The sequence below is a fragment of the Haliaeetus leucocephalus genome, unplaced genomic scaffold (genome assembly GCF_000737465.1).
Source record: "Haliaeetus leucocephalus isolate CR32 unplaced genomic scaffold, Haliaeetus_leucocephalus-4.0 Scaffold668, whole genome shotgun sequence".
In the NCBI taxonomy this organism is placed as follows: domain Eukaryota; kingdom Metazoa; phylum Chordata; class Aves; order Accipitriformes; family Accipitridae; genus Haliaeetus; species Haliaeetus leucocephalus.
The window spans coordinates 1,195,569-1,221,029 of NW_010973104.1; the positions used below are offsets into that span (position 1 = coordinate 1,195,569).

The window sequence follows — 25,461 nt, forward strand, 5'->3', positions numbered from 1 at the left end:
AAAAACCAAACACAGCCTGATGTGTTAAGAAGTAGGATATTATAATTTTACCAGGATCTTAGGCCCTACATCTAAAAAGCACAGGGACCATCTGATATCTGAGTAGAACAAATTTTTGTGCTGCATGAGGGCCAGTAAGCAACAGCTAGGGAGCAGAGAGGAGACCGTGATTCAGAACTGGCATTACCATCAATAGAGAGGTGCTACAGTATCACTGAAATACTAGGAAGATTTCTTTTGAGACATCAAGATACCTTTTGAGAAAACAGCCTAGGCAAAACTTTTCTTCCTAGATAATTCCAAATTCATCTTTCTGGTATCTCTATACTTATATGGTTTTACATCAACACTTGAGGACAATTATAAAATTACTCTCCAAGAGGCAGTTTCCAAACTCAGCATGGGAATATATTTTATATTAAAAAAATCAAAGTGATTCAGTCTATTAGCAAACTGCATTATCCTGCTTGAGAAGTAGACACTTTAAGTTGAAGAAATGTTTCTTCTCTTGAAACAAGACAAGCTTCTAAGTAGAGTGGCAGCTTTTAACCACCTACCTATTAAAAAAAAAAAAAAAAAGACCTTCTACTGAAAAGAATACATTGAAAGAGGATCAATTCCCTTTCTATATATTAACATACACACGAAAAGCTTTTTAGGGAATCACTTATATCTAAAGTTTCTTGTGAGATCCAAACCACATAGGCAGATGAGGCCACTTGCTCAGAAATCTACTGCAGTTAATGACTGCCATCAGAGCACATCCCTTCTCAGCAGCAGCTGTGCACTGCTGACATGCGTCTGTAAACTGTATCCAAAACATTGCCTATACTTGACCAGACAAGCTCTGTAAAGACAGCAAAGCAGGAAGCTTCCGTGACAAAGGACTATCTGGTGGAAATGACAGAAATGGAACCAGCAAAACAAGAGAGGAGAAAAGCCAGAGTTTAGCCTCATAATCAACTCCCAGCCTTTTGGGCCCAAAGGGATCTGAAGGTCCCAATATTCTCCTTCCCTCTTCTGATTAGCAATTCTGTACTTGTTAAAAGACAAGACAACCAGCAGAACCAGTCACCAGTTTATAGTTCATGTAATGCTTGAATATGCACATTATTGATCAAACAGAACATGAAACTAATGTAACAAAGTTAATTGATAAAGTTTAAGGAAGACCTGATTAAGCATTAAGTATAATAAACAAACTGAGAACGTGATTTAAAAGTTTTTCTTATACACGTAGCTTCACTAAGTGCCTGGTGTGTGCCAAGATGTTTGGACTTTTAACTACTAATCAATTCAATTGAAAAAGGCAAATCAGTTTCTGAAAACAAGCTAATAAATGAAAATATATTATAAAAAAAAAAGCTACTCACGCAAGTGTCATATTGTTGCTTGGGTCCAGTCCGACCTCAATAACAGTAGTCCCCTCTATATCCACTTCTTTACAGGGAGTAGTATTTCTCCCAGTAACTCTGCAGGCCTGGTAGAACCCATGTGGCTTCACTCGACCGGAGTCATTACCCACAAATACCTGCAGCACCACCGGCTCGTTGTGACCTTCCAGCTGAAACACAGCAACACAAATTTAAAATTTCAATTGGCCAGCAATGCCTCTTAATTAAAACAGGAAACATCTTATACAGTTGAATTTGAAGTGAATCTGCTCCCAGTGTTGCTGGAAACAATCCCAAGGGAGGCAGGAAAAAAACCAAAATTTTCATCTAGTTTATAAACAAAATGCTAATATTTTTTATCTTTTGTCATTTGTTCTTCCATTAAAAGACAAGTCAGTCATTTAACACAGGTGAAGAATTTTTTATTTTTTTTTAAACCAGCTTGAATCCTATCTATCTTCACACAGAATTATCCCAACTTCAACTTTCAGATCCCTTATGACCCCTTACTCTCACCCCAACCATAACTACTTCCCCATCTCTTCCCAGGATCCTCCTTCCTCACCAGCATCTACACCCACCAGTCAGCTGAGAAAGAGAATGTTTGCTGTGGATGATTCCAAAATTTATGAGAATTTGTTGTTCAGTATGTGCATGCCGATCAATCAACTAGCATGCTGTGTTTCTAGGATCCCATCTTCACACCAGCCGCAGGGCTTGCAACCTTTGTGAAACCAGATAAAAACTGTCTAACACTTACAAAACCCCTGGATGAGTCAGAACAGGATGAGGGGGAAAGCAAAGGGAGGAATGGTCTGAATGATTGTATGGTCCAACCATGCACACCTAGTTTTCCTTCAGACACCAAAATAAAAATAAAAAATGGCAAGTTGGCATCTCCTACTTAAAGTTTATGAACAGTGTTAGGATTCACTGAAACACTTAATAAATAAAAGCAGGTCAGACATACATTTCACATAATGATTTAGCAGTCCTCCTGCAATCCAGTGTGCAAGCCATAATTATCCCAGAACATGTTAGTGAAAAATGCATTCATTTTTCTAACATCGACATCCCAGCATGAAAGGGTTTGTGTCCTTTTAATACTTTTTTTATTAGCAGAAACCCACTGTGGTGCTACATACTAAAAATACTCTGATGTAAAAGTAAAAGTAGTCCTAAAATTAACCTCAATGTTGTATTACAAAGTAACCTCTGTTACTCTTTTTAGGTAACAGAAGAAAAATACTCCAAGTAAAAAGAAACACTAGATTGCTGCCAAATTCCCAGGCCAGAGATGGAAATTCTTTGCCACAGCATTCTAGGAGGAGATAAAATGAGTATTTTTAATGTTTACATTAAGCCACAATTGTTGCTAGAGGATTTCTGGGTGACAATGTTAGGTTTCATCCTAGGCCTGGAAGCCCAGTCAATACTTGCAGAATACTTGCTCCATGTTTATTAGTAAGGAGATGCAAATGAGAGCAGAATCCTCCAGAGGATCTCTTAAGGGATTCATCCCTGACACACTTAGAAAATTTACTTCTGCGGTTCTTGCCAAGTTTGAAAAAAGAAAAGGAAAAAAAAAAAAAAATCAGCAAATACTGATAAAATCATAGTACACTTCTCATGTCAAAAAGGAGCAATTAGCTTACAGTTCTGACTGTCATGGATGGGCAAAGCCAAAAGATTTCTGGAGGTAGCCTACTACAGGCTCCCATGTACGAACCATAGGCTAACAGCTATAGTTCATATCAAAGAGCTCAAAAGCCAAGAGAGCACGAATAAACAAGAGACCATGAAAAGAGCCAACGAGAGGACTTAATTTCACCAGGTGGTCAAAAGGAAGTGGGGCATAAAGGGTACTCTGATATTCTACTATTGAAACTCTTTTACACAGAAAGCTGAACGAACGGTCTTTGTGTCATATCACCAAGGTCTCCTTGGCTAGAAACAGCATCACCACAGCTAAACAGAGTTGCTTTTCTTCCTCAGTGTTTGTGTTAGAAGAAGATATGAAAGATGTGCAAGACCATCATCTCATCATCTGGATGGTAACTGTTCCAGCTTTGCAATACTGTTAGTAAGAAAACATGAAAATCTGCTAGTGATCGCTGGAATACCTCTGCTGACACTTCGCATTCAGGATAATCTTTCTTTTGCCAGACAAGTCACTTGACTAAGGTTTGTTTATACAATTTTAATGTTGCATATTGATTGTAGGCTCTCTAGTTCTAAGTCATCAAGTAAAATGGTGTTCTTTAATGGGCCACAGAACCTGCTTCTCCTCCTCAGTCTGCTTAAGAGTGATGCATCTGAATGGTTGCCTGTCACAGATGCTGCTGGAGAAGAGCAAGCACCAGATCTCTACCGGACTAGCAACATTTTTACACTCTTCTTCCCCATCTTTAAAACACCCCCCAAAAACCCCAAACAGAATAAAAAGCCCTCTTATCCTTTACATATTTTTTCCACTAGCTCAGATTCCCTGAAGATCCACTGGCTCACTTTGTCTGTCCAACCCAGGCAGGCTTTTATATACAGGGTATGAACTAGTTTGCCTACTGGTAAAGCAAGCTCGAACTTCCAGGAATTCAGTAACGTGAGACTCTTTGAAACAGAATTTTCACTGATGGGTGCTTAAGGGTAACTGAGAAAGAAATTAAAAGGAAATTCAGATGAACAAAGGCCCATTAAGAAAATTCACATAAATGAGCACTAAATCGCCATAGCAACAGGACCATATGAATGGATTCTTTTCTTATGAAACTTTACTGGATTTCTACATTACTCAGGAGGACTGAGTGAAGTGTCGGAGATGTTTCTAACATTACTGAACAGGACTTTAAAGATAAGTATACTTCTGGACTCTGTCAGCAGTAGCCAGCACAAATTTTAAGGGCTGTATCATAAACAAACATGTCTTTGTGGACCTGGTAAATTAGTTTGGATTGAGCGCTGCCTTGCTGATTTCTCAAAGTGGCATAACTAAGGAAAAGTATGAAAGGAAATGCCTTTTATCTTTCTTGTTTGTACATTAATAAATATAGTCGCCTGCTCACTCAACCTGCTGGCCACACTCCTCCCAATATAACAAGGACGGCATTTGCCTTGGCTCCAACGAGTGTGCAATGCTGGGTTGTATTCAATTCAGTGTCCACTCTCGCATTCATACTGTGGTTGCTGCAACTTTTGTGATGCTATTTGATATCAGTTCTTCTGTTTGTCTTCTGTGTAAGTACAACATTACTCCTGGTAAGCCTCTCTACCGTTTGCATTAGGAAACCTTCACAAGCACAGTCATAAAGTTCATCAATTGCTTCCTCCAGGCTATGTAGCATTCCCTGCAAGATGGACAAATGGCTGAAACCTTTCACGACGAGAGGTCTGTGAGCAGGAGACTCCTGTTAGTTACCTATAGAAAGCGCCATCTATTATCTTCTCAGTCATGCAGTCTGTAACAGATACCAACACGTTATCCCAGAGCTTCCTCCCTCCTCTGACCTCAACGGGCCAGTCTCCAATTTCATGCTGGATGTCTGTGCAGTCAGGGAGCTCCTTATGATACATGATGTCCTCTTTCCTTTCTACACAGCTGCTGCACATCCACAACTGCATTCCAGCCACGTACGCTACCTCAAGTCTCTGTGATTCCAGTCAAGTCACAACCCTGTGACTACACAAGGGAAGAAACAAGATCTGTAAATTCACACTCTGGGCATCAGTGTGCAGTCACTGGAGAACAGCCTCTGAATGTTTTCCCTTTTGAGCAGGAATGTGAAAGACCTCTTTGTAGCCGCCTTCTTCATGTTCCTCCTCTATTTGTAGCTCCTCCTTCCCTTCTGTGCTTTGGTCCCCATTCTCTGACGAACTTACAGTAAAGCCCTCCTCACCAAGCTGGCAACAATTTTTCCTCTCTTTGAGCAAGGTTAATTACATCAGTCGTCCTTTTCTCCCCTCCAAATGAAGCAAGACAAACAAAGAAGCTAAATGCTTGCTGGAGACAGCAGCTACGCAACCAGACCCTGGATTCCTGACTGCATCTGCTCCATCCAGATCTTTCCCCTTGATCAGAAGATTGAGGACACCATTCAGTCCTATGTGCCACTCATCCCTGCCTCAGAGCAAGTGACCATCAACACCTAAACTTTAAGGCATCAAAGTCTATACAGGAAACAGTCTGCATTTGTTAAGTGTGCATACAACTGCTTCCTCTTTTCTCCCCCCCCCTTCTCCAGTTCTACTAATCCACACGAACTTCACTACTGCTAACCATACTGAGCAGGACAACCCATAAAGTACACCTCAGTTAGATCTTTATGACTCTACTTGAAAGACAGACACTGGATATGTGGATTCAGATACTTATTTAAAAAAAACCAACCAAAAACAAAAACCAAAAAGCCAAAAACCCCACCACTTTGAATTTATTTTTTTTTAATGAAACCGAGTTTTATGTCCTTACCAGTAAGCCATAATGATGTCCCACTGTTATCAGCAATCAGTTACAGCATTTCACTATCCTAGTTTTGTATGTTTCAAGTGTCTATTTTCACAGTTTGTATAATTGTAGTCTAACAGGACATGCATCACAGATTATACATCATTGCCTTGGCATAAAGCTTCCTTCCTCCTGTAACTCTGTGATACAAATAAGACTTCCTGTTACCTGCAAGAAGAGGTACAGTACAGTCTCCACAGCAAAGAGACTGCAAAGTCTCTCCCCTTCCCTCTAAAAATAGAGATTCTAAGCCTACTTGAACCGAACCAGTTCCCATTCTACTAAAGTATCCCTTGGAAAAGAGTCCCCATAACACCTAACACTAAACAGCCTACCTTTACAGTTGGAAAGCCTTGCTGTGTACGGTCTTTCACCGAGCCTCGGCTGCCTTCAGTCAGATAACGAGCCCTGTGCTGGGTTTCTGGCTGTACCACTATCTTCAGCTCCTTCCCCTCACTCTTAGTCGGATACTGACCACACAACATTGGGGTCTTCTTCCCTCCAGCTCCTTTCTGGTTCTCTGATGCTCTGGGAAGTCAAAGCAGACCATTAAAAAGATATTATAAGCAGTTCCCCAATAAAAACAAACTAAATCACAGAAAAGCTAAAAAGATAAAGAGTATATATTAATGGATAGAAGATTTAGAGTTGAGAGCAAACTTTGGAATTCTCTTTCTGACAGAGAAGGAAACCTGCAGGATGAAGAGGAACGGTGCTTCCCTGCCTCCTTCATCCACTGAAATAGGAACTGCTTTTCAGAGAGTAAACATAAAGGAAGGGAAAAGCAATTAGCATTAAACTATGTTAACAAACAGAAGAAGGCTCATAACCTGCTCTTTCATAGTCTGTGATACAGCCTGATATTATCTGAATAAGCTGTTTCGCTTCTGTAACAAATATACATATGTACACACACACACTGAATGGATTTAAGGTTAAATGATGCTTCTTTAAATAGGAAAACAGCCTCATGCCTGTCTCCACCTGAACTTGCATAGCCATGCAAACTCAAATACTAATTTCTGTCAAAACAGATTGATAAATTTATGTTAAAACCAAATTAGTTATTGTAAAAAGCTCTGACATAATTGCACCAATTTTAAATCTGCAGTGTATGAAAAAAGATTGTTTCTTTCCAGGTGCATACCTTAAGATGTACTGTATCTTGTGTTCAGTTCCATAATTAAAACCGAAATGAAGAAGCCCTCCAAAGTATAACATCATGTGATGCATTCTGTGATCACTTTAAAGCACAATGGAAAATAACTCTTCATCTTACACAGAGTAGGTTTGTATCTTGAACCTGAATGGAAGTCTAATAAACTCATTTAACACTAGCAAATGTAAACATGCCCTGGCAAATGGTACAGGCAGAAAAAGGGCTTAATGAATTTGTGCCAACATGGTATTCTTTGTTACTACCAAGAAGTAGTTTCTAACAGCTAATGACTCTGAAGAAAGCAGTTTAAAATAACAAGTGTGAATTGCTGAAAAAACAAATCCTGTTTCAGTGTGCAACACACGGAGGTAATTTATCCAGGATTTTTTCTTCTCAGGGAGAAGTGTGCAAGAAATGCTTTTTCTTCAAAACTGTTTACTGAGAGCTTTGCCACTGCATGTGTTTTTCACTGACCTGAAGGCTGAGGTAGCCCGTAGGGCTCTCTTTCCAATTACCAGGTGATTTATACTAACAAACATTATCAGGACCTTTCCTAAAACTCCTACTGTGCAATGAATAAATAGCACGAGGCCACACAGTACGCAAATACTTCCAAGTCATCCCCTAGCCCCTGCACAGCCTGGCCCAGCACTGTTCCTACAGAAGGGCCTTCTCCTGCCCCATGGAAGGTCAGGCATTTTGCCCCGATTCCACCACATATCATACCCCAGGAAGTCGTATTTGCCACACTCTTATTTCTGCTACGCCTTCCAAAACCTTTTCATACCTGTAACAAAGGGTTAAAATGCTGAGCCCTTACGAGGTCTGTGCTTTGTATGAATTTCATTCATGTTTTTCTGTTCGTGAAGGTTACCCACTTCACCATGGACTGCCCAGTGAGCCTCCTGCTCATCCAGCTGAGCCCAGGACGGACGCCCAGTGCGTGTCCCTGTGCAGCCGTGCCCTGCACGCTTGTTTTCAACCCAGTAACAGCAGAGAGGCAGGATCTACATAAAAAACTAGTATAAAAAAACCTGCAAGAGTATCATCTTTCTGCCAAGGAGTCCCGATTACTCTGCCACAGTCTAGTCAAACATACTGTTAAAAAAAATGAAAACGCTATGGAAAAACATACCTTCTTTTAGGAAAATAAAAGGGACAAAATTCTTCCTCAGTGTAGCATATACAAAACCTGTGATAGACTAATTAAACTGTAATTAACATCACTATGCTCTTCACTCCTGTACAAGTTAAGCAAAAACGCTACTCAAACTCAAGCTCATTAGATAATCACTTTCTCTATTCTTCCTGTCAGGACATTACTCCAATGGACTAGTAATTAAAAGGAATACTTTCAGGGAGTATCTTCTTTTCTCACTCGGAATTTTAAATCACACAGCTACTACCTCTTAGCTTCCCACAGGGACCATGAGAAGGAACGCTGGGCAACCTCAGCTACCGCAACCACTGCCAAACTACTCCCAACACTGTCCCTGGGACCCGTGCTTTCTGCACCTCAGTTAGGCACTGGAACGTCATGGGAGAACACTCCGTGCAAAGACACCACATGGGACGCTTCATCTGACCTTGTCACGCTTGGAAGTTCCAGCTCCGCAAATTAATACGGGACACTGAGATATTATTGGATTTTGAAGGGAAGCATTAGAGGCAGCCATCAAAATGGAATTTTCTTTTAACACGCAAAATGCGAAGTTTTAGCAGTGTGATGTTAACACTTTGGCCTCTCCAACATAGCTCTGTTTTCCTGAGAATACTTTACTCTTAAAGCTCAAGGTACCTTAATTGTCAACATACTAGTATTTTATATATTGTCATATTTATGTGAAGAGATGCTGCCTAACAATTATTCTGAAAGCCTTCCCTCTAGAAACCTCAAGTAATCATTACTTTCAATCAGATTAGCTGAACTTGAAAGCAATTGTAAAGCCTTCACCAGAACTTCAGTGGCCTTTATTCTCAAATTATGAGGATATATCATTTACACATCCTTTTAATTTACTTTATTTACAATACTAATATTCATGCACATACAAATAGTGAAATATTTCAAACACGCACACACATTTATTTATTTATTAGCTTAACTGTTACCAGACAATGTCTCCTCAAAGCTAGCACTTCTTTTTTAGAAAAGAAATGTAAGTGGCAAAACCCACAATTCTATTAAAACAGATTTCCGGAGTTAAGGTTTGCCCGGTCCTGCACTGCCATCAGGGCTGTTCCCAGTGAAGACCTGAAAGTGGAAGTGAGACCAAGGATGTTCGAAATCTGAGAGTCTTTGCCCTAAATCATCATCAATTCATCCATTTCTAAAAAGGCTTTCAAAAATTCCAACAGTTTCCATAGGAATATATTCTTTTCCTTCTTAGGTTTTGAAGTCAACTGACTAGAAGCCTCTTTTAGGGCAAACGCTATTTCCACTTTACAATTTAGCAAGGGTGCTTTCCTTGCTCTTTTCTTAAAGCCAAAAGCAAATGAACTCCCTTGGCTGAACTCCATCAGGCCGGAAAGGTTTTTTAAAAAAAAGTCACTACAGTGACCTAGATTTGTAACGCTAAATCTCCATATTCTAACTGCAAAACTAAATTTTCTAATATCTTGGCCATTTCTTACCCCTGAGCTTTTATTTAGAAGGACAATTCTGTTATATAAGAGTTTTTCTGCAGTTCAATCTAGTCTGTATATGACACACTAGGAAAAAAAAATATGCTTCTCTCTACCCCCGAGTTCACAGAGTATTGCTGACAGTACCAATGAACATTCACTGGTTAGCCCCTAATATTTTAGGGAATGTTATAGTCTTGTGATGTTTTAGATTGGGAATGTACCTACTGTTCCAGAGTTTAATAAAACTCCCCTTTCTGTCCAGAGATCACATATACAGTCATACAGTTCTTGCCTTTCGATAAAGTTTCTTCCCTTTGTAAGGGAGAGCCTGACCTCCTTTGTGCTCAGTGGAAGCAGTTTCCTAGTTCCAAGCAGCTGCTTTACATATGCTAATTTGCTTCTTTGGCTCTACCATGTACTAATGTTCTACTTTATTATCAATTTCAGCTGGTGAATACAAAAGATGCTGGACAACTGCGGTTGTTGTAAGGAAATACTAGAAGACCCAGAGGTCCAAGGAGACAGGAGTGGTCGGCAGAGCCAACACTCCTGGTACCAGCCCGCTCCACTTTTCCCGGTGCGGTGCCCAGGCTGGCAGGAAGCAGCAGCACACTCTGGAGAGTTTCTCAGAATCACTTTCTCACAGTGAAATTTTAAGTATGGAACTGCAATGACCCTGGGAATACAGACTCCAGGCTCTTTCCCTTTGGAATATGAGAAGTTCATAATCTTTCCCATCAGTCAAATTTTAATATTCACCATCACTGTGATGAACATTAGAACGTACTGCAAGCACATACATAAGAGTAAAAACAAACAAAGTCCACTCCCCCCTCCCCCAAAAAACCCACAATAAAAAAGCCAAATCTATCTACTTGACCATCTTAAAAGTACTAAAGAAGCTACAAGTTAAAAAATAAATTAAAAAAAAAAGTATCCACATACTATTGTAAACTGATGGACTTTTTCCTCTTTAAGCAACTACTGAAATGCATTTAGTGAACAGTGTGAAGTGGGAGAGATGAGAGACCACCACCCAGGCGTGCCCATGTACAGACACACGCATGCACACAACCCAGAAGCACAGAGAGAAACAGGATTAGAGATTTATTTCTGAAAAAATCAAATACAGAAGTGAATTCACAAGGAAAAACAAAATCTGGTTCACCATATCATCTTAACATTGTATAAAAAAGTAAAGCATGTGTTAATTTAAATGATGAGAAATCCTAACAAGGCATTAACTTCTACTCCCATCACTCTCTCTATTTATCAAATAGAGAAAGAGACAAACAGAAGTAGGTAAAGTGTACAGACTGAAATCCTCACATAAAATCCTGCAAAAAAAATTAAGATTTAGAGTGCGTCCAGTCCAATTCTGCCTTTCTTTTTAAATACAGTAACATCTTCATTGCCATTTTATAAATGGAATTGTGCAATCTTTTAGGAATTTCACTTAAACAATAATACAGGTGAGCTCATCAGTGCTGCATCCAATTGTTTCAGGAAAGTTTACCTTTATCTTCTAAATAAAGATTAACAAGTCTAATGAGACCTTATCATGGGCTAGGACACAAAAGGGAAGAGTAGAGAAGGGATTTATGTGAGAACCTGAGCAGAACACTTGACGGGGCATGGGGGGAGTTTTATTAGTTTGGTTTTACATATGGTGATAGAACTTTTTAAAAAACAAAACAAAAAAAAAAACAAAAATCAAACAGATACCAACCCATTTCCTGCTTTTGAGTTGCCTTTGCTGTCCGTGCTGAGCTGAGAAAGGACATAGTGAGGCGCTTTGGCACTGTCGGCATCAAATATATCCATGTTGGACTCTTCGCAATCTCGACGTTTGATCCCTGGCCTCTGCTTTGGATTTCGTTTGCGTGATTTACGTGGCACCTCAGTGTTATCATTGTAGGAACTGGTACTCATGTTACTGAAGTTGGAGGGTGAATCCTCCATCCACATACTGCAGCTCTGTTCTGACTCCAATCCACAGCCCTCATCCTGGCAGGACATCCGACTGTTGTCCAGCAAGTCCTCAGGTGGTGGCGAGATGTACAGGACTGTGTGTCTCTTCGGCGTTGACTGCTGCTGCTGGACTGTGTTACTGGTTAACTGCTTTTCACTTACCCCTCGGGTACTTACCCCCACGGCTGAGGAGCAGCTCTCCACTTGCATAGCCTTGCTGTCGGTGACTGAGGTAGAGTAAATGGTAGGACTGGAAGAGGTGGTAAAGGAGCTGCAAGCACCGCCCATGGAGGAAGAGGAAGGAGCTGAAGAAGCATCTGCGGTGTATAATTCAGAAGTAAATACAAGATACACGGTTCTGTGTGTGCTGGCTATAGCAGTCCCATTGAAATAAAGTGATTTATGAACCGATTTATTTCCCCCAACAAATATTTGGAATTTGGTAAGTTTTAGAATGTAAATGCTTAAAGCAATACAGCCTAACCAATACAGTACTTTGGAAATGTCCAAATAAGACTTAGTATGATCCACTGTAATCAACTTTTTTAAAACTTAATGTTAATTCATAAAAATGGCTGCAAGTAAACATAGCTTTCATTGCCTCAGCTGGACTAATTATTTGTGTAGAAGCCATTTCATCTAAAATAATGGAAGCCCCAATGCAAAATGCTTATAATCCATATTCAATGCCAATTAAACCATTTATTGTTGGAAATTTTTATTTTTGAAAAAGACGGGACTGTGCTTAGCCACAAAATATTAAAATAAGTTTCTAACCTATGAAGCAGAGAACTACAGGTCATTTTTAATGCAGACACTCCCTGCTTCAGAGGCAAATCCTGGAATAAAAATATGAGAAAATAAATGAGAAAAAGAGCTGCTGATTATTCCATCATAAATGAGAAATAAAATATAAAATCAACTGAGTTGGTAGGCAAAATGGAACTGGTATCAGTCAGTATGACATAGCTGTTTATTTTGAAGGTTCAAAACAGGGATGAAATACCTGTATTGGTGACATGCTGATACAAGGAGACATGAAATTTCTGTAATTTGACTCTTTCAGTCAACGAGACTGATTTCTCTCAGACTTTATTAGCCGAGTCCCTTATGCATACAGGGACAGCTTGGGACAGGTATCTGAAAAATTCACATTAAGCGGGATATTTTAAACAATGTGATTGTGACTTCTCCGGAGGTGACACAGATCAATCTGTTTTAGAAACATGAGAGGACAGCAAAACGCTTCAAACAAAACCCTGAAGATTTCTGGAGAACACCACAATCATTTCCACTACGGAATTATGGACAAATCAGCTGAAAACATAGGCTAAAACATTTCACAGGAAGCAGTATGGACAAACATAGGTATTTATTTATTTAAATTAGCTGTAGCTCACTGAGGAATAACTAACTGAATTTTATATTCAGATTTAAGCTTCCTAGGGGGGAGATTTCCTGTATTTCTGCACTGCTGACCACAGCTTAGACAATAAACCGGAACCACAAAAATAATCTAATTTGAGAAACAAATTGTACATACATACGTACGTAATTTTACAGTATGTTTGTTCAGCTAGTTACTGGTGTCATAGAGGTAATACCTATTAAGAGGAACATGATGTTTTCCTTTTTGTTGTTTGGAATTTTTTTTAAATCCAAAATATATTAGTTTCTCAGGTCTAAAAGGTTTAGAGATAGTTGAACTGTTTTATCCAGTTTAAGCCATTTAAAAGTAACAGAATAAAGTATGTTCAGCATGACAATACATTTAACTAAAGCAAAACTTAGCAAACCTTCCTATAAATCAGCCTGCTTCTAATTGTCAGGGGTATCAATGACTGATGATGAATTTTTAAACCGTTACTGTTTCTTACAGCTTTTCTGTGCTAAATGAATTTAAAAGTAAACATACACTACTTCAGATTGTAAAATTTAGTGGTCATTACACTTTATCAATAGACTATTCTGCTTTTATCTTCGTCGGAAGTCCCTTCCCCGAACCTCCCAGTAAATCAGGAACAGATGAATGATACCAGTTCCATTTCCCAGTTTGTTCTTTGGCAAATATAGTGGCTGAAATTGGAGAATTCAGTCACTTTGAACTGCATTCCAATTTAAAGGCAAGTTTATCCTTTCTACATCATGCATTAATGCAATGCTTTTTTCAAAAACATTTATAGGATTGGCAAGAACCATTAAATCTAGGTATTAATTTCAGTGACAATATTTAGGAGCTGATTTGCAGCCACTTTGAGTTGAGAAAGATCGTTGCTATTTGGGATGAATACTATGGTTTGTTAAAATAGAATTAGTTTCCATTCATCATTTATACACTCAAAGAAATATGCAGCATGCATACAGCATATATGCTGCATGCAAGTATTTGCAAACAGAATACATGGAGCACACAGCAGTAATGCTGCAGATCTGGATTACTGAACAGCAATATTTCCCCCATTTAAAATGAATTCTTCTTTTAATGGATGAAACTGAGTATCATGCATAGTACAACGCAGTGTATGCACGTCTCTTGTTTGCCTGTGCGTGACAAAGACTTTGACAAATAAATAATTACGTACATTGAACCAGGTAGCAGGGCTCTAGAATTGGAAGACTTCTCCTCCAATAGATTAATACCAAAGATCTATCTTTTTGCAGCAAATTCTAGGAATGTTTTAGAAAGGTCTTTTAAAAGACCTAGAAGAAAAACTTAAAGTGACAATCCATACACAGGTCTGCATTAGAACAGATATGCCAAACACTGATCGTATCCCTGCTTATCAAATGGTTCAATGCATACCCTGTCCAGAAATGCAACAATTGTACTTTTCCTTCACTTTCCTAAGAAAAAATAAATAAATAAATCACTAACCAGAATACTTTTCAGTATAAAGCTAAAAGAGCTGCTAATGGTATCATTATTTTAGGTTGCAGCATTCTGCAATATTTAAGTTGCTATCATTATTGCTATCCAAAACAATTTCTCCTCCAGTTTCTTTTCCTAGAAGTTAAAAAGCATGTATGTGTATGAACATGTGCATATGTTTTTCCTTTATACATTTAAAAAGGAAAGAAACACTGTCCATTATAAATTTGCTATACTTGCCTCCATTTACCAGAGACGCCCCTGTGTAACAGTAAGTTTAGATTATCAAAACAATATCAAGCTAAATAGTAATGGCAAGAAAACCTTTCTCTTTAGCCTTATATATTCCCAAATGAATGCCATTACCATCCATAAACATGCAAGTGTTTTAGAGCATGTACAGGCCAGCATCTTCTCCATTATAATAGTTAAAAATATGTAAGAAAGTGTGACAAATATTGCAGCCAATGAAATCAACTGGCTATATTAGAACAATCAAATGCACAAATTTAAAATCTATTTTAGGGGGATAAATTAGTAATTGCTTTAGTAACATTTTAAGTTATGCAAATACTAAGAAACATAGTAAAATTTATGTTTTCTCACAGAGTCTGCAGGCCTTTAGCCAACTCTTCTTCCATTGAACTAATAAACAAACAAGTAGGGTCAATCAAATAAGAATTCACAAAGTTACTATAATGAATAAACCACTGTATGTTTTACATGGCTCCCATTTTGTTTTATCAATTTATTCTAAAGCTTGTGACAACACATTATCTGATACCCAAAGGAGATCTCTTGGTTGAATATGCTGCATTTTGAAATAATAAGTTTATTCTAAAGTTTCAGGAACTCAAACTTGACTGGTATTGCTTTAAAAGGTGAGAGCATTTTGCATTTCCTGGGCTTGAGGAATGACGTTTTCCCCAACATGCAGATAATAAACAAAATATAACCAGTGGACATTCAGTGGGAGGGGTGTACCTGGTTGCTGGTCTGTCAAGTTAGAGTGGAAACATACACACACCTTTCCCAGTTTAAGCATTTTTTTTTTATTTGAGGTTACTTTCTTTAGACACATATTAATGGGAATTGTTACAGGTGGCTCTTTCATTTGCAATTTAACAGTGCTTGCAGTGACAAATATATAGTTTAAATAAGTATGCACATTTTGAAATATAAGACTGAATATATTTTAACACAGCCTCAAAATAAAAATTGCTTTCAGAGCAACAACACTGAATAGAAGCCAAGTGCATATTATGGCAAGTATGCAGCCACAGTATTATAAATGAAACGTGCACCAGCATCACAAGGTGGGGTTTTTTTTTCCTTTTTCTTAATTAAAAAAAATGAAAGAGAAAAGAAAACTATTTCTGCATTAGAGCAACTTTGATCACTGTTGAAACTAAACCTCCTGAATCTATTCATTGCCATCACTGCGACATGTAAGGTAGTTGAAATAAGTAATTCAGAATTTGTTGCCTGTCCTACAAGCTTTTTTTTCCTCTAAGAGAGGCAGAATGGTATCAAACAGTTCAGCATAAGGAAGTCCTGGTTCTCTTTTGGACATCGTAATTTACACATCAGTAACAAGCAATTCTGTAACATGTAAATGAAAGATAGAAAATAACCAAGAACTAACAAACTATGTGGTTAGTGCTGGAGTTCAGAATGCAAATAAAGATAACCAATTACTCTGCACTACTCCTAGGAAGACTAAATTTCAAAGAAATTCCATTTGTTCACGATACCAGTCATTTTTACTTTTACTTCCCAGAAAGTCTAAAAAGGTGCCTACCACTCCCAAACATTTACCTCACTTCCAGGCAGTGAACAGAATTACATTCACAACCAAGAGACTGAATAATTCAGGTTCTTTCTGAAAACAAAAAGCAGCCAAAAAGCAGGCAGTGGAAGAAGGGATGCAACACGCATGTGGCACAAATGCATGCTGCTAAAAATCACAGGCTAATATAATATCAGAGACTAAGGGAACACGCAGCAAAGAGCATCCCCATGAGCAAATCAGTGCAGTCTTTTTCTTTTCAATAACATAAAGCATTGTACAAAGAAAATTTATTACCTCCTGAGTTATCAACTAAGGCAATGACATATATTTCTATATCCTATTATCTCGTGAAGTGAAACAAGGCATTCAGCCTCTAAAAAAAAGTCTGAAAGGCAGGAGAAAGAAAAAAAAAAAATCACTACTTGGCACTGAGGGAGTCTTGTCTTTAGGTAACACTTACGTGGAGCCAATCCTGAAATCCTTGTTCATTCTTTCCAAAGAGATCCTTAAATACAACAAGGATTACCAAGTCCTCAAAAAGAAACAAACAGCATCCTGATGTCTTTTTTTTTTTTTTTTTTTAATTGCAGCTGAAGTGCTAAGTAAGTCACTTCCCAGACTGGAAAGCTTAAGATTGCAAATGCAAATAAATTGGAGATATTTTTGTTTTCACAGGTTTTTCAGCCACCTGTGCATGAACAGCCAGGACTAGCAAAAGCCATCAGAGAACCCGTCTTTTTCTCAGAACCTAGCCTGCATCCCATGCAATCTCCTATGCTATCTTCAGAATACAATTAATTGTCAAAAATGAAAACTCACTACACAGGGTGAGGTTTAGGTGGTGTATAAGCTTAATATATGAAGTATACCCATTTATTAAATTCGTTAATTTATCTAACATGTCATGTTCTTGGTAAGAGTTTTGTATGTTAATTGATTTATTTGAACCACTGCACACAGAAGAACAATTTCAGTGTAAAACCAGAAGGATACTATGTGCAAAATTTCCAGCATCAACCCTTGTGTTGCCAAAAGGTTTTGAAGGTAAAAAACAGAACTTACAAAGTGGCTGCAAACCTGCTTTCAACACCTCACATGCCAAACCTGGGTTTCTACTTTTCTTCTTCTTGTATTACTGATGTAATGTCAAAAACTTTTCCAAAAAGTTTAGTTTCAAATCAGTATCAATCCACTATTTAGAAATAAAACAAAACAAAAAAAAAAGAAAGAAAGAAGAGACTTATGAAGAAGTCTGAAAACAAGACCGACCTATACCCTGGGTGAGATTGGATGGGTTAAGTGTCTCTGGCACTATTTGTCTTCACTATTGACAGACATTGTCACACAACCCACCACTCGATGCCTGTCTCTGAATGGCGAAGCTAGAATGCAAGTTAAGTGTATTAATAGAGAAAAAAACTAGCATCCCAGCAAATATAATAAAGCAATCCAATTCACCAGTTATTAAAAACACTCAGATTCAAGATAGGTAGGTTAATTTAATTTACATTAAGCCCAACAGTGTAAATTCCCCTTAAATTCACATGCTGAACCAAGCAGTGTATTATACTTTGGGTAAATACATCAATCAATCTTTTTTTGTTATAAATGACATCTGTTATTAAATTAACACTCAAGTTTAGGTATCTGAGTAGAACTTTTGTTAGTGGCTCGCACACCCCAATTCCACGTATCTTAGATCCTCCCCACTCAGAGCGATAACCAGCTGCGTACAAGCAAGTCAGAACTCTAGCACCCTTAGCTGCTCTCTTCAAGCTCTACCTGTCATCTCCTCAGCTCCCTCCACAGCCCACTACCCTAAAAGAGTGACTGTACAATGATCTAACAGAACAACACTTCCGTTTAAGGAACAGACGGTTTTGTTCTTCAGATACACAGTTGGTTTTTTTCCTAAGAAATCAAGAACTCCTCTTGGCCTTCATGAAGCCTTTGATGCTGCTACTGCAAGGAGGTGCCTGAACAATAGTACAATAAGACTGTTCTCTTTTTGCCCTTCACTGGCTTAGTTTTTCATTATTTGCTAAGGAACAGGGAATTCTCTTGCCACAAAGTAATTCTCAAGCCTTTTTGATGTAAGAATAGGAGCCACTTAATGCAAGAATTTGCCATAAAAAAATCTCTCAGAATGATAAAACAGCTGGTGTTTGAGCAGTTCTGGAAAATATATGAGATTCAGGAAGACTGAAAATAAACTTAATTTAGAAAAAAAAAGAGATGATCTAGAGTACATCTATACAATCCTTTATAGGTAATTATAAGGAAGCTCTGCTCCATGCAGAGGAGCAGGTATGCACTCAATGCACATTCAATCCCACACAACTACAATTTTTAATTGAATTTGCAGAGAACGTGTTGTCTAAAGTTTCCATAAAATGGAAACAGTAAGAGCAATCTTTATCTTTCATGTTTCCCAGCAATGACTTCTCACCAGCAGAGGGTTCTGAATGATGAAGGAACCTCTCCACCACCCCTGAGCCATACCTAATCACAGCCAGCCTCTCCCAGACTAATGCAATTAGCTCCACCATAGCACACACTATTGCCAGAAGTAATAAACTTGTTCACATATAGGCTAGTGCTAACAAGCCAGAGTTGCCAGGGCACTGTATTAATATACAGCACCAGGAAGATGCATTTTTAAAGAGCATTAGGACCTGGTTTAAATTAATTCTGTAAGAAGTACTTGACGCATGACCGAAACAAGCACACTGCAGACAGAAATCCCTGGAAGACATCCTCCTAGGAAATTACAGGAAGGCATTTCCAACTGGGAGGGCGGTTGGAATAGGAAAGGAAAAGCCTACAAAGAAATGGAAGTTTTTACAGGCATTGGAGACCAACTACAAAGAAAAATCTTTTTTTTCTGATAATTTGTTTACAACATGTAGTTATAAGCCCAGGATAATAGAATTAGTAGCAGCACTGATATGCCCTTTGAAATCTCTGGTAATTATTTCTGTATCAACAGGAAAAACTGACTAATGACACCAGGAAGGATGATAAATTGACAAAATATTTTCATTAAAAATAAAAATTAAGAAGCCTGACTCTAGCTATTCAGAAAAAAACAAAACAAAACCAAAACAAGACTCCACACATCTCCATTTTGAGGCTTTATTAGAATCTTTAGCTTGAGAATGATGAAAAAGCCTTATCTTGGCAATAGAAAACATGACCCATACCTGTCAGCACCTGGTCTCTACCCCATAGATGATGCAAGTGTTTTTTTCCAGTTCTCTAGAGTAGCATTTGAGAAGCAAAGCCTTATTTTCATAATTAAAATGACCATAAATGCTTACGGCAAGCATTTCAATAACAACTCTGATCAAAAAAGCCAATTATGCCTGTTTGGGACAAGCAGTCTGTCCCTTTAATTAAAAAAGGAGCACAAAATTGACACAACCACAAAAAGGTAAAGCTTCATCGTTTACCAAATATTTTCCCAGGATACAATCATAGATGTTCAGGAGCCAGAAAAATTCAATGCATCACAGATTAATTGTATCCAAATATGAAGAATGCAAAAAGAGATCAGTAAATACATTTCAGTGGCATAAAATGTTCCCCTTTTGTTACAGCAAGAATACCACTCTATGGAGAATTCAATCTGAGATAAGAACTAGAAACTGTCAGAATGGAAACGATGCAGGAAATACTGTCCTGGGGAGCAATAAAAAAAAAAAATATGGAAAGATATATATTTGCTGCTGTGGAAAATGGAAAGCAGCTTAAGAGATCATCAACAAGCTGAAGAAGCTCATTCCAAGATCTGCTACAGAAAGAACAAACAGATGATAAGCAGAGAAGCAAGTTTCTGTAACAGTATTCTTCACTGGGGTTCAGAAGGTTTGAGCATTCCTGTTACTGGAGATGAAAGATGAAAATGCAACACTTGTTTTAAGTACATGGTCACAAATACTCCTGAACCATGCCCAAAAGACAAGAATAAGGTGTTAAACTACCAACTAGAAAGACATCTGTGACAAAGGACTTAAATTAGCAGTGTGAATTTTAAGCATCTGAAGCACTTGTTCAATGTGTCTCGACCAACGTGAAAAAAACTGGTCAACCTTTAAGAACCAACTGAAAAGAATCAAGCATCCCTCCTTGCAACTGGAGCTTAGAAATACTGTGTAGAAGGCATTATTAAAGCTTCAGGCACATTTATTTCATATAAGAAATCTCCAGACACAGCTTACAAAGACATTTCTTAGCATGACACCCTCCATGCATTTCAAGAGTCAAGAAGATGATTCATATTTAATGTGTTTATGGTACTGCACAAGGCAAAATCCTCCTTTTCCTGTCCCCTGAACAAAGACACTTGTAATTCAAATAGCAAGCACAGAGAATAGTTTCTAGTGGTAAAACCAGATCCTTTTCCTCCCTTCTGCTTTCCAGAAGAATAACAGAATTAGAAGCTTGAGATAGCAGCTTAGGTTGTGAACATCACAGCTCAAAATCCTAGAGTTCTATTAAATTATACTTGCCTGTTTGATATTCAGAGAGTGGGTAATACCTCTTTTGTCTGGATTAATGAATGAGATACACATTTATTAACAAATTAATGAAAATCCAATCAGCAACATTCCATTTTAATACTCTTAAAACTGTTCTGTAAATCACAAAACAAATTTCCAAATGGAAGAACTAGAAGTCTGCCCCGCAAGGTCATCACTGCTAAGAACAGCCCATCCTGCTCCTCCAAAAAAACCAGATAAGTTAACTGCAGCAACATATATTTCTCACCTATAATGTGATCTATATGGAAGAAAACCCCACAGCAAAGTGACTGACAGAAAACCCTCAAGTTAAGTTGACTATCAGCCAGATACTACCTTACTCTGTGTTTTGGGAAACAGAGAACAAACTGTGTTAATTACTACAGGAGTAGTAAAAAACTCACACCACTTCAGATCATTCCCTGTAACATAATCCTCTCATTATCAAGAGTAATCATATCTGCAATTGACTTCTACATACAGTGTGCTAGCAGCATTTCAAATTAGCCCTTCCTTTTAAAAACAAGAGTAAATGAGATTACCTACAACACTATGGAGACTGAACTATCATTTCCCAAAAAAGTGAGGTTTTAGAGCAAGTGAAAGCTGACATAAAAATTAAAGAGAGAGAGAGAGAGACTCTTACACAAAACAAGGGAAAGATTTCAGATACAGGAACACCCACTTGAAGTCATCCTTCCTCCTCACGCTATCATCTGTACAGCATCAGCTCCCTGAAAATGTGCCTATAGTCTGCTATTAAGGACTTGATACATGCAAATGAATAGTCAGTCTCGGTCTTTTCAAATATAAATGTAAAATACGTACTTATGTTTTCCTGTATAAGCATATAGACATGCACAAAGCCCAGGCTGATTTTCCTCTTATTTTTTCTGTTAAGAAATCAGAGCCCAGCCCAGCCAGACTTCTCATTACTACACAGGCAAGGTGACAGGGCTTGAAAATGTGGTAGCAACTTTTCAAAGACACTGTAACAATCCTAAAACAAAGAAAATAGTAAAAGGTGATACACCCTTTTATCTAGAAACATGGTACAGCTACAGCAAGAATGCAGCCAAAACACTTGTATCCTATTCTCTTGAGAAAGTGGAGAGACTTGGGTGCAGAAGAAACACGCAGCTAACCTCAGTGAAAAGCAAAAGCACTCCCGCGATTCTGGAAGTCAACTGAGAACACCGGAGAACACTCCCACTCCAAGGTAGCCATGTGCTGAGGGTACCAGCATCAGTTCGGAAGTGCTGCGTTCAAGACAGCTTAGAGGAGGAATCCTAATCAGCCACAGCACAGCAGGAATTTGTGGGAGGGGGGGACTATGACTATAAAACAATCCACTGAGATCCACTGCAAAGAGCAAATTGACCTCTCCCACCTACAACTTTTGTAGACACTGATGTTCCTTCCTCTGTTCCTAAGAGTTTGTCCCCAGCTTTAAAGAGAAAAAAAAGCCTTGCCTCAGACCTACCAGAAATACCCAAGCACCTGTCCACCCTTGGGTTATAATATATCTCTTACATATATGTATCTTATCTCCCAACATGAGAGGGAGGAGGAGCATGGACTGTTCAGCTTTCTGCTCTGTCTGTCTAGTTTTGGAACACAGCCTATGGACCTGTTTTGCAGGTAAACATTTATCTAGGATGCATATATTTTCTTTCAAGGATGTGGTGGTGGAGTGGAAAAAAACCAAAACCAAACAAAAACCCCACTAAGATGCTACAATAAAACTATCTATGTGACACCATTCATTGGCCAAAATGCTGAGGTTGCACCTTCCCAGACACCTACGGAAGTTAGGCACCCACTCCCCTTAACTGCACCAGCTACATCATTTGGACTGGGAGCTCACCTCTCCTTGCATGTGTACACAGCACAACTCACCGTTGAATGATCCTGATCATCACAATCATGTATTTACAGAAGACCAAGACTCAATTGTTCTTGCCCTCACTCTAGTGGACACTGACATAAGTGATGAAAACAAAACCAGTCTTTGCTCCGTTTGGGGTTTTTTTGTCTGGTTGGTTAGGTTTTTTTAAACACAATATTTAACAACCTGGAGAACAGTAGTTGCTTGTGCTTAATACTTCTGATCCTGATTTTAACAGCACCCAGAAACTTAACTGTCTTATCACAACACTGATGGAAGGTCTCCAAAGCCACAGTTCAGTAAACAATTTAAACCAGCACAAACTGACAGCCATTGAGAGAAGCTAGCTCCACCTTTTCTGAACGCTCCTTCCTCGCCACATTACTCCTTTCCTTGTGCCACCACAAGCATTTCTGCAGACCTGCAGTGAACCCATCAGAGCCAAGTCTAACCTGGAGCAGCAGGTCCTTGACCCAATGCACTCTGCAGCACACACATGAAAAGCTCTTCTTTCAGCAGCGGTATCAGCAAAAAGTCTTTGTGAAACTACGTCATCTCTGACACTCAAAAGCGTTCTTAACTGAATGAGTAAGTCTCGTTTCAGTGTTAACAAAAAAATCTCAACACTATTTTTTGAAGTTTTTCATTCAAGAAAATTGTGCTGCAGTTTAACCCAAACACAGCTAACAGATTCTTAGGTTTTTTTTAAAAGGAACTGGACTGGCTGTTAGCAGACACTAAATACCTGGAGGTAACAGACATTTAGTTCCATTCAAGTTTTTTAAGTCTTTTCTGTTAGATACAGAATTAATTAGCAGTTCATGTCTATCTGTGGATTTAGAGTGTAACAGGGTTTGTGGGATTTCTTTTGTTCGCTTGTTTTTAAGACACATGTTTCTACAGGATTTGGTTGCTGCTATGTCTTTGAATCAAACTGATTAAGTATCTTGATTTTAGAAATATACGCCCAAATTATTTTTTGAATAAGTGATATAAAAATATCAAATCCTTCCAATATAATAAATAAAAACATCAAATTCTTTGAATGACCGAAGTTCCACTGTGCACAGTTAAATCCACAGGTTCTCTCAGAAGAGGTCTGGCAAAACATGAATGGTGAGCAGTGCTGTAAAGTTTCTCTGACAAGTCTACAATCACTTCAGTTTCTGATAAAGATTCCTGTACCAGGCAAATCTGGGAAACATTCTCACACAAACATTTAATGCATATGAACTCATAGAGAGAAAAAAGAATAATGCAGCTATCTGAATCCTCACCTTAAATATATACATTTTTCTCAAGCAACAATTTAAGGCCAATTAGGGAAGTGGAACATGACCTTGTAAGAAATATGGGGATCAAATTATGCAAAAAAAAAAAAAACCCCAACACCCAGTGAAGAAAGATGCATCTATCATAAGTGTAATGATCATTTTTTTTTCTTCATAGCACAGATGTTTACTAATGTATACAAGTTACTGACAAGAATTCCAGATGCAAACCAGCACTAAGGCTAACCTCACAAATCAGAACTTTGTCCTTAAATCCTCAGTTTATGTTTAATGAAGATCAATGACAGAGTCTTTAGACTGAAGTCTAAAACACGGCTGGGAGTTAAGATAAAGACAAAGATTAAAAGGTCATGCCTCATTTTTATATGCTGTCAATTAGAAAAATAACTAATTTAAAATTATCTGTTTATAAAAGTGCCATCCTGACATCTATTACATTCTCATGTATTTGAGAATTTCATAATACATTACAATAGAGAGCTATGTGTGAATGGGGTTTAAATACTAAGCTTCCTAAGACCTCTTAAAGGAAAACATGATTTTTCTTCTTCCTTACAGTTTGGTAGAAGCTTCATGGCCCAAAATGTAATCTCCCATTTCATTTTTTATCCTAGCTAGAATTCGCTGTTTCAGTCGGTCAGCATTCTGCCTTCGTTCCAAATTGGTATTTATCACCTCTGAAGACAGAGTACATTCTAGGAGTTAACGGGCCTGTGCCGTGTAGTAACAGAATAGCAAAACAGGTAACTTGGTTCTTATGAAGTTATAGATATGAAATACAGCAATCATTAACATAGAACACCTGATAATTTAGATAACCCAGTTTAGTTTAATTTATATTACCTAAATTCTCCTAGAATGAACTCTGTTACTTCTCCACAAGCTCTTTTTTACAGTCAAAACTTTGCCAGCACTGTTCATGTTGGCCAGAACATTACAAACCTTAACAAAGCAACTGAATAAATGAGAATGCTTACCAGCAGCAACTACAGCTGGAGGCGGCGAACCTGCCTCGCCACCACTTGTTTGGCTCATGGATGCTACAGATGTTTCTCTGGAAGGTGGTAACTGCAGCTCCTTTGGGAGAAGGTCATAGACAGATTCTGTTGAACAAAAAGCATTTAATCAAAAATTTATTCATGCTCTGTAAGAGAAAAGAAATAATGTTTTTGCCTAAAAGACACAAATGATAATCCAACCTTTTCAGAACCTTTTGAAAAAGTTACATTAAGTACTTGGAGATCTTAACATCATGGAATAAAGTTATTTCAGAAAACAAACCAACCACGAAAACATTAAGATACACATTCTCAAGACTGAAACAAAAGGACACAAACTTGTCCAAACAAAGAAATAATTCATGAACTTCCACAGAAACTGTACTCATTTAGAATGAAGGGGCTGACAACATGTACACATCACATGAGAAACAAAGACAAACCTG

General features: G+C 38.2%; 1 protein-coding gene across 4 annotated transcripts in view; it reads right to left on the minus strand.

The window, feature by feature from the left end:
• NFAT5 (nuclear factor of activated T-cells 5, tonicity-responsive) overlaps positions 1-25,116 on the minus strand; it is a 42,438-nt gene extending 17,322 nt beyond the window's left edge. For 2 of the 4 annotated variants that reach the window (XM_010579533.1, XM_010579532.1), the window contains exons 1-4: positions 24,995-25,116; positions 11,412-11,970; positions 6,231-6,423; positions 1,374-1,564 (exon numbers count right to left, since the gene is read on the minus strand). In XM_010579533.1, the coding sequence (XP_010577835.1) occupies positions 1,374-1,564; positions 6,231-6,423; positions 11,412-11,970; positions 24,995-25,052 (1,001 nt within the window). In that variant the 5' untranslated portion in view covers positions 25,053-25,116. Of the gene's footprint in view, positions 1-1,373; positions 1,565-6,230; positions 6,424-11,411; positions 11,971-12,430; positions 12,493-17,583; positions 17,697-24,994 lie in introns of all 4 variants that reach the window. The other 2 variants (XM_010579535.1, XM_010579534.1) reach the window with 2 other exon arrangements.
• Between the last annotated feature and the right edge of the window lie 345 nt (positions 25,117-25,461).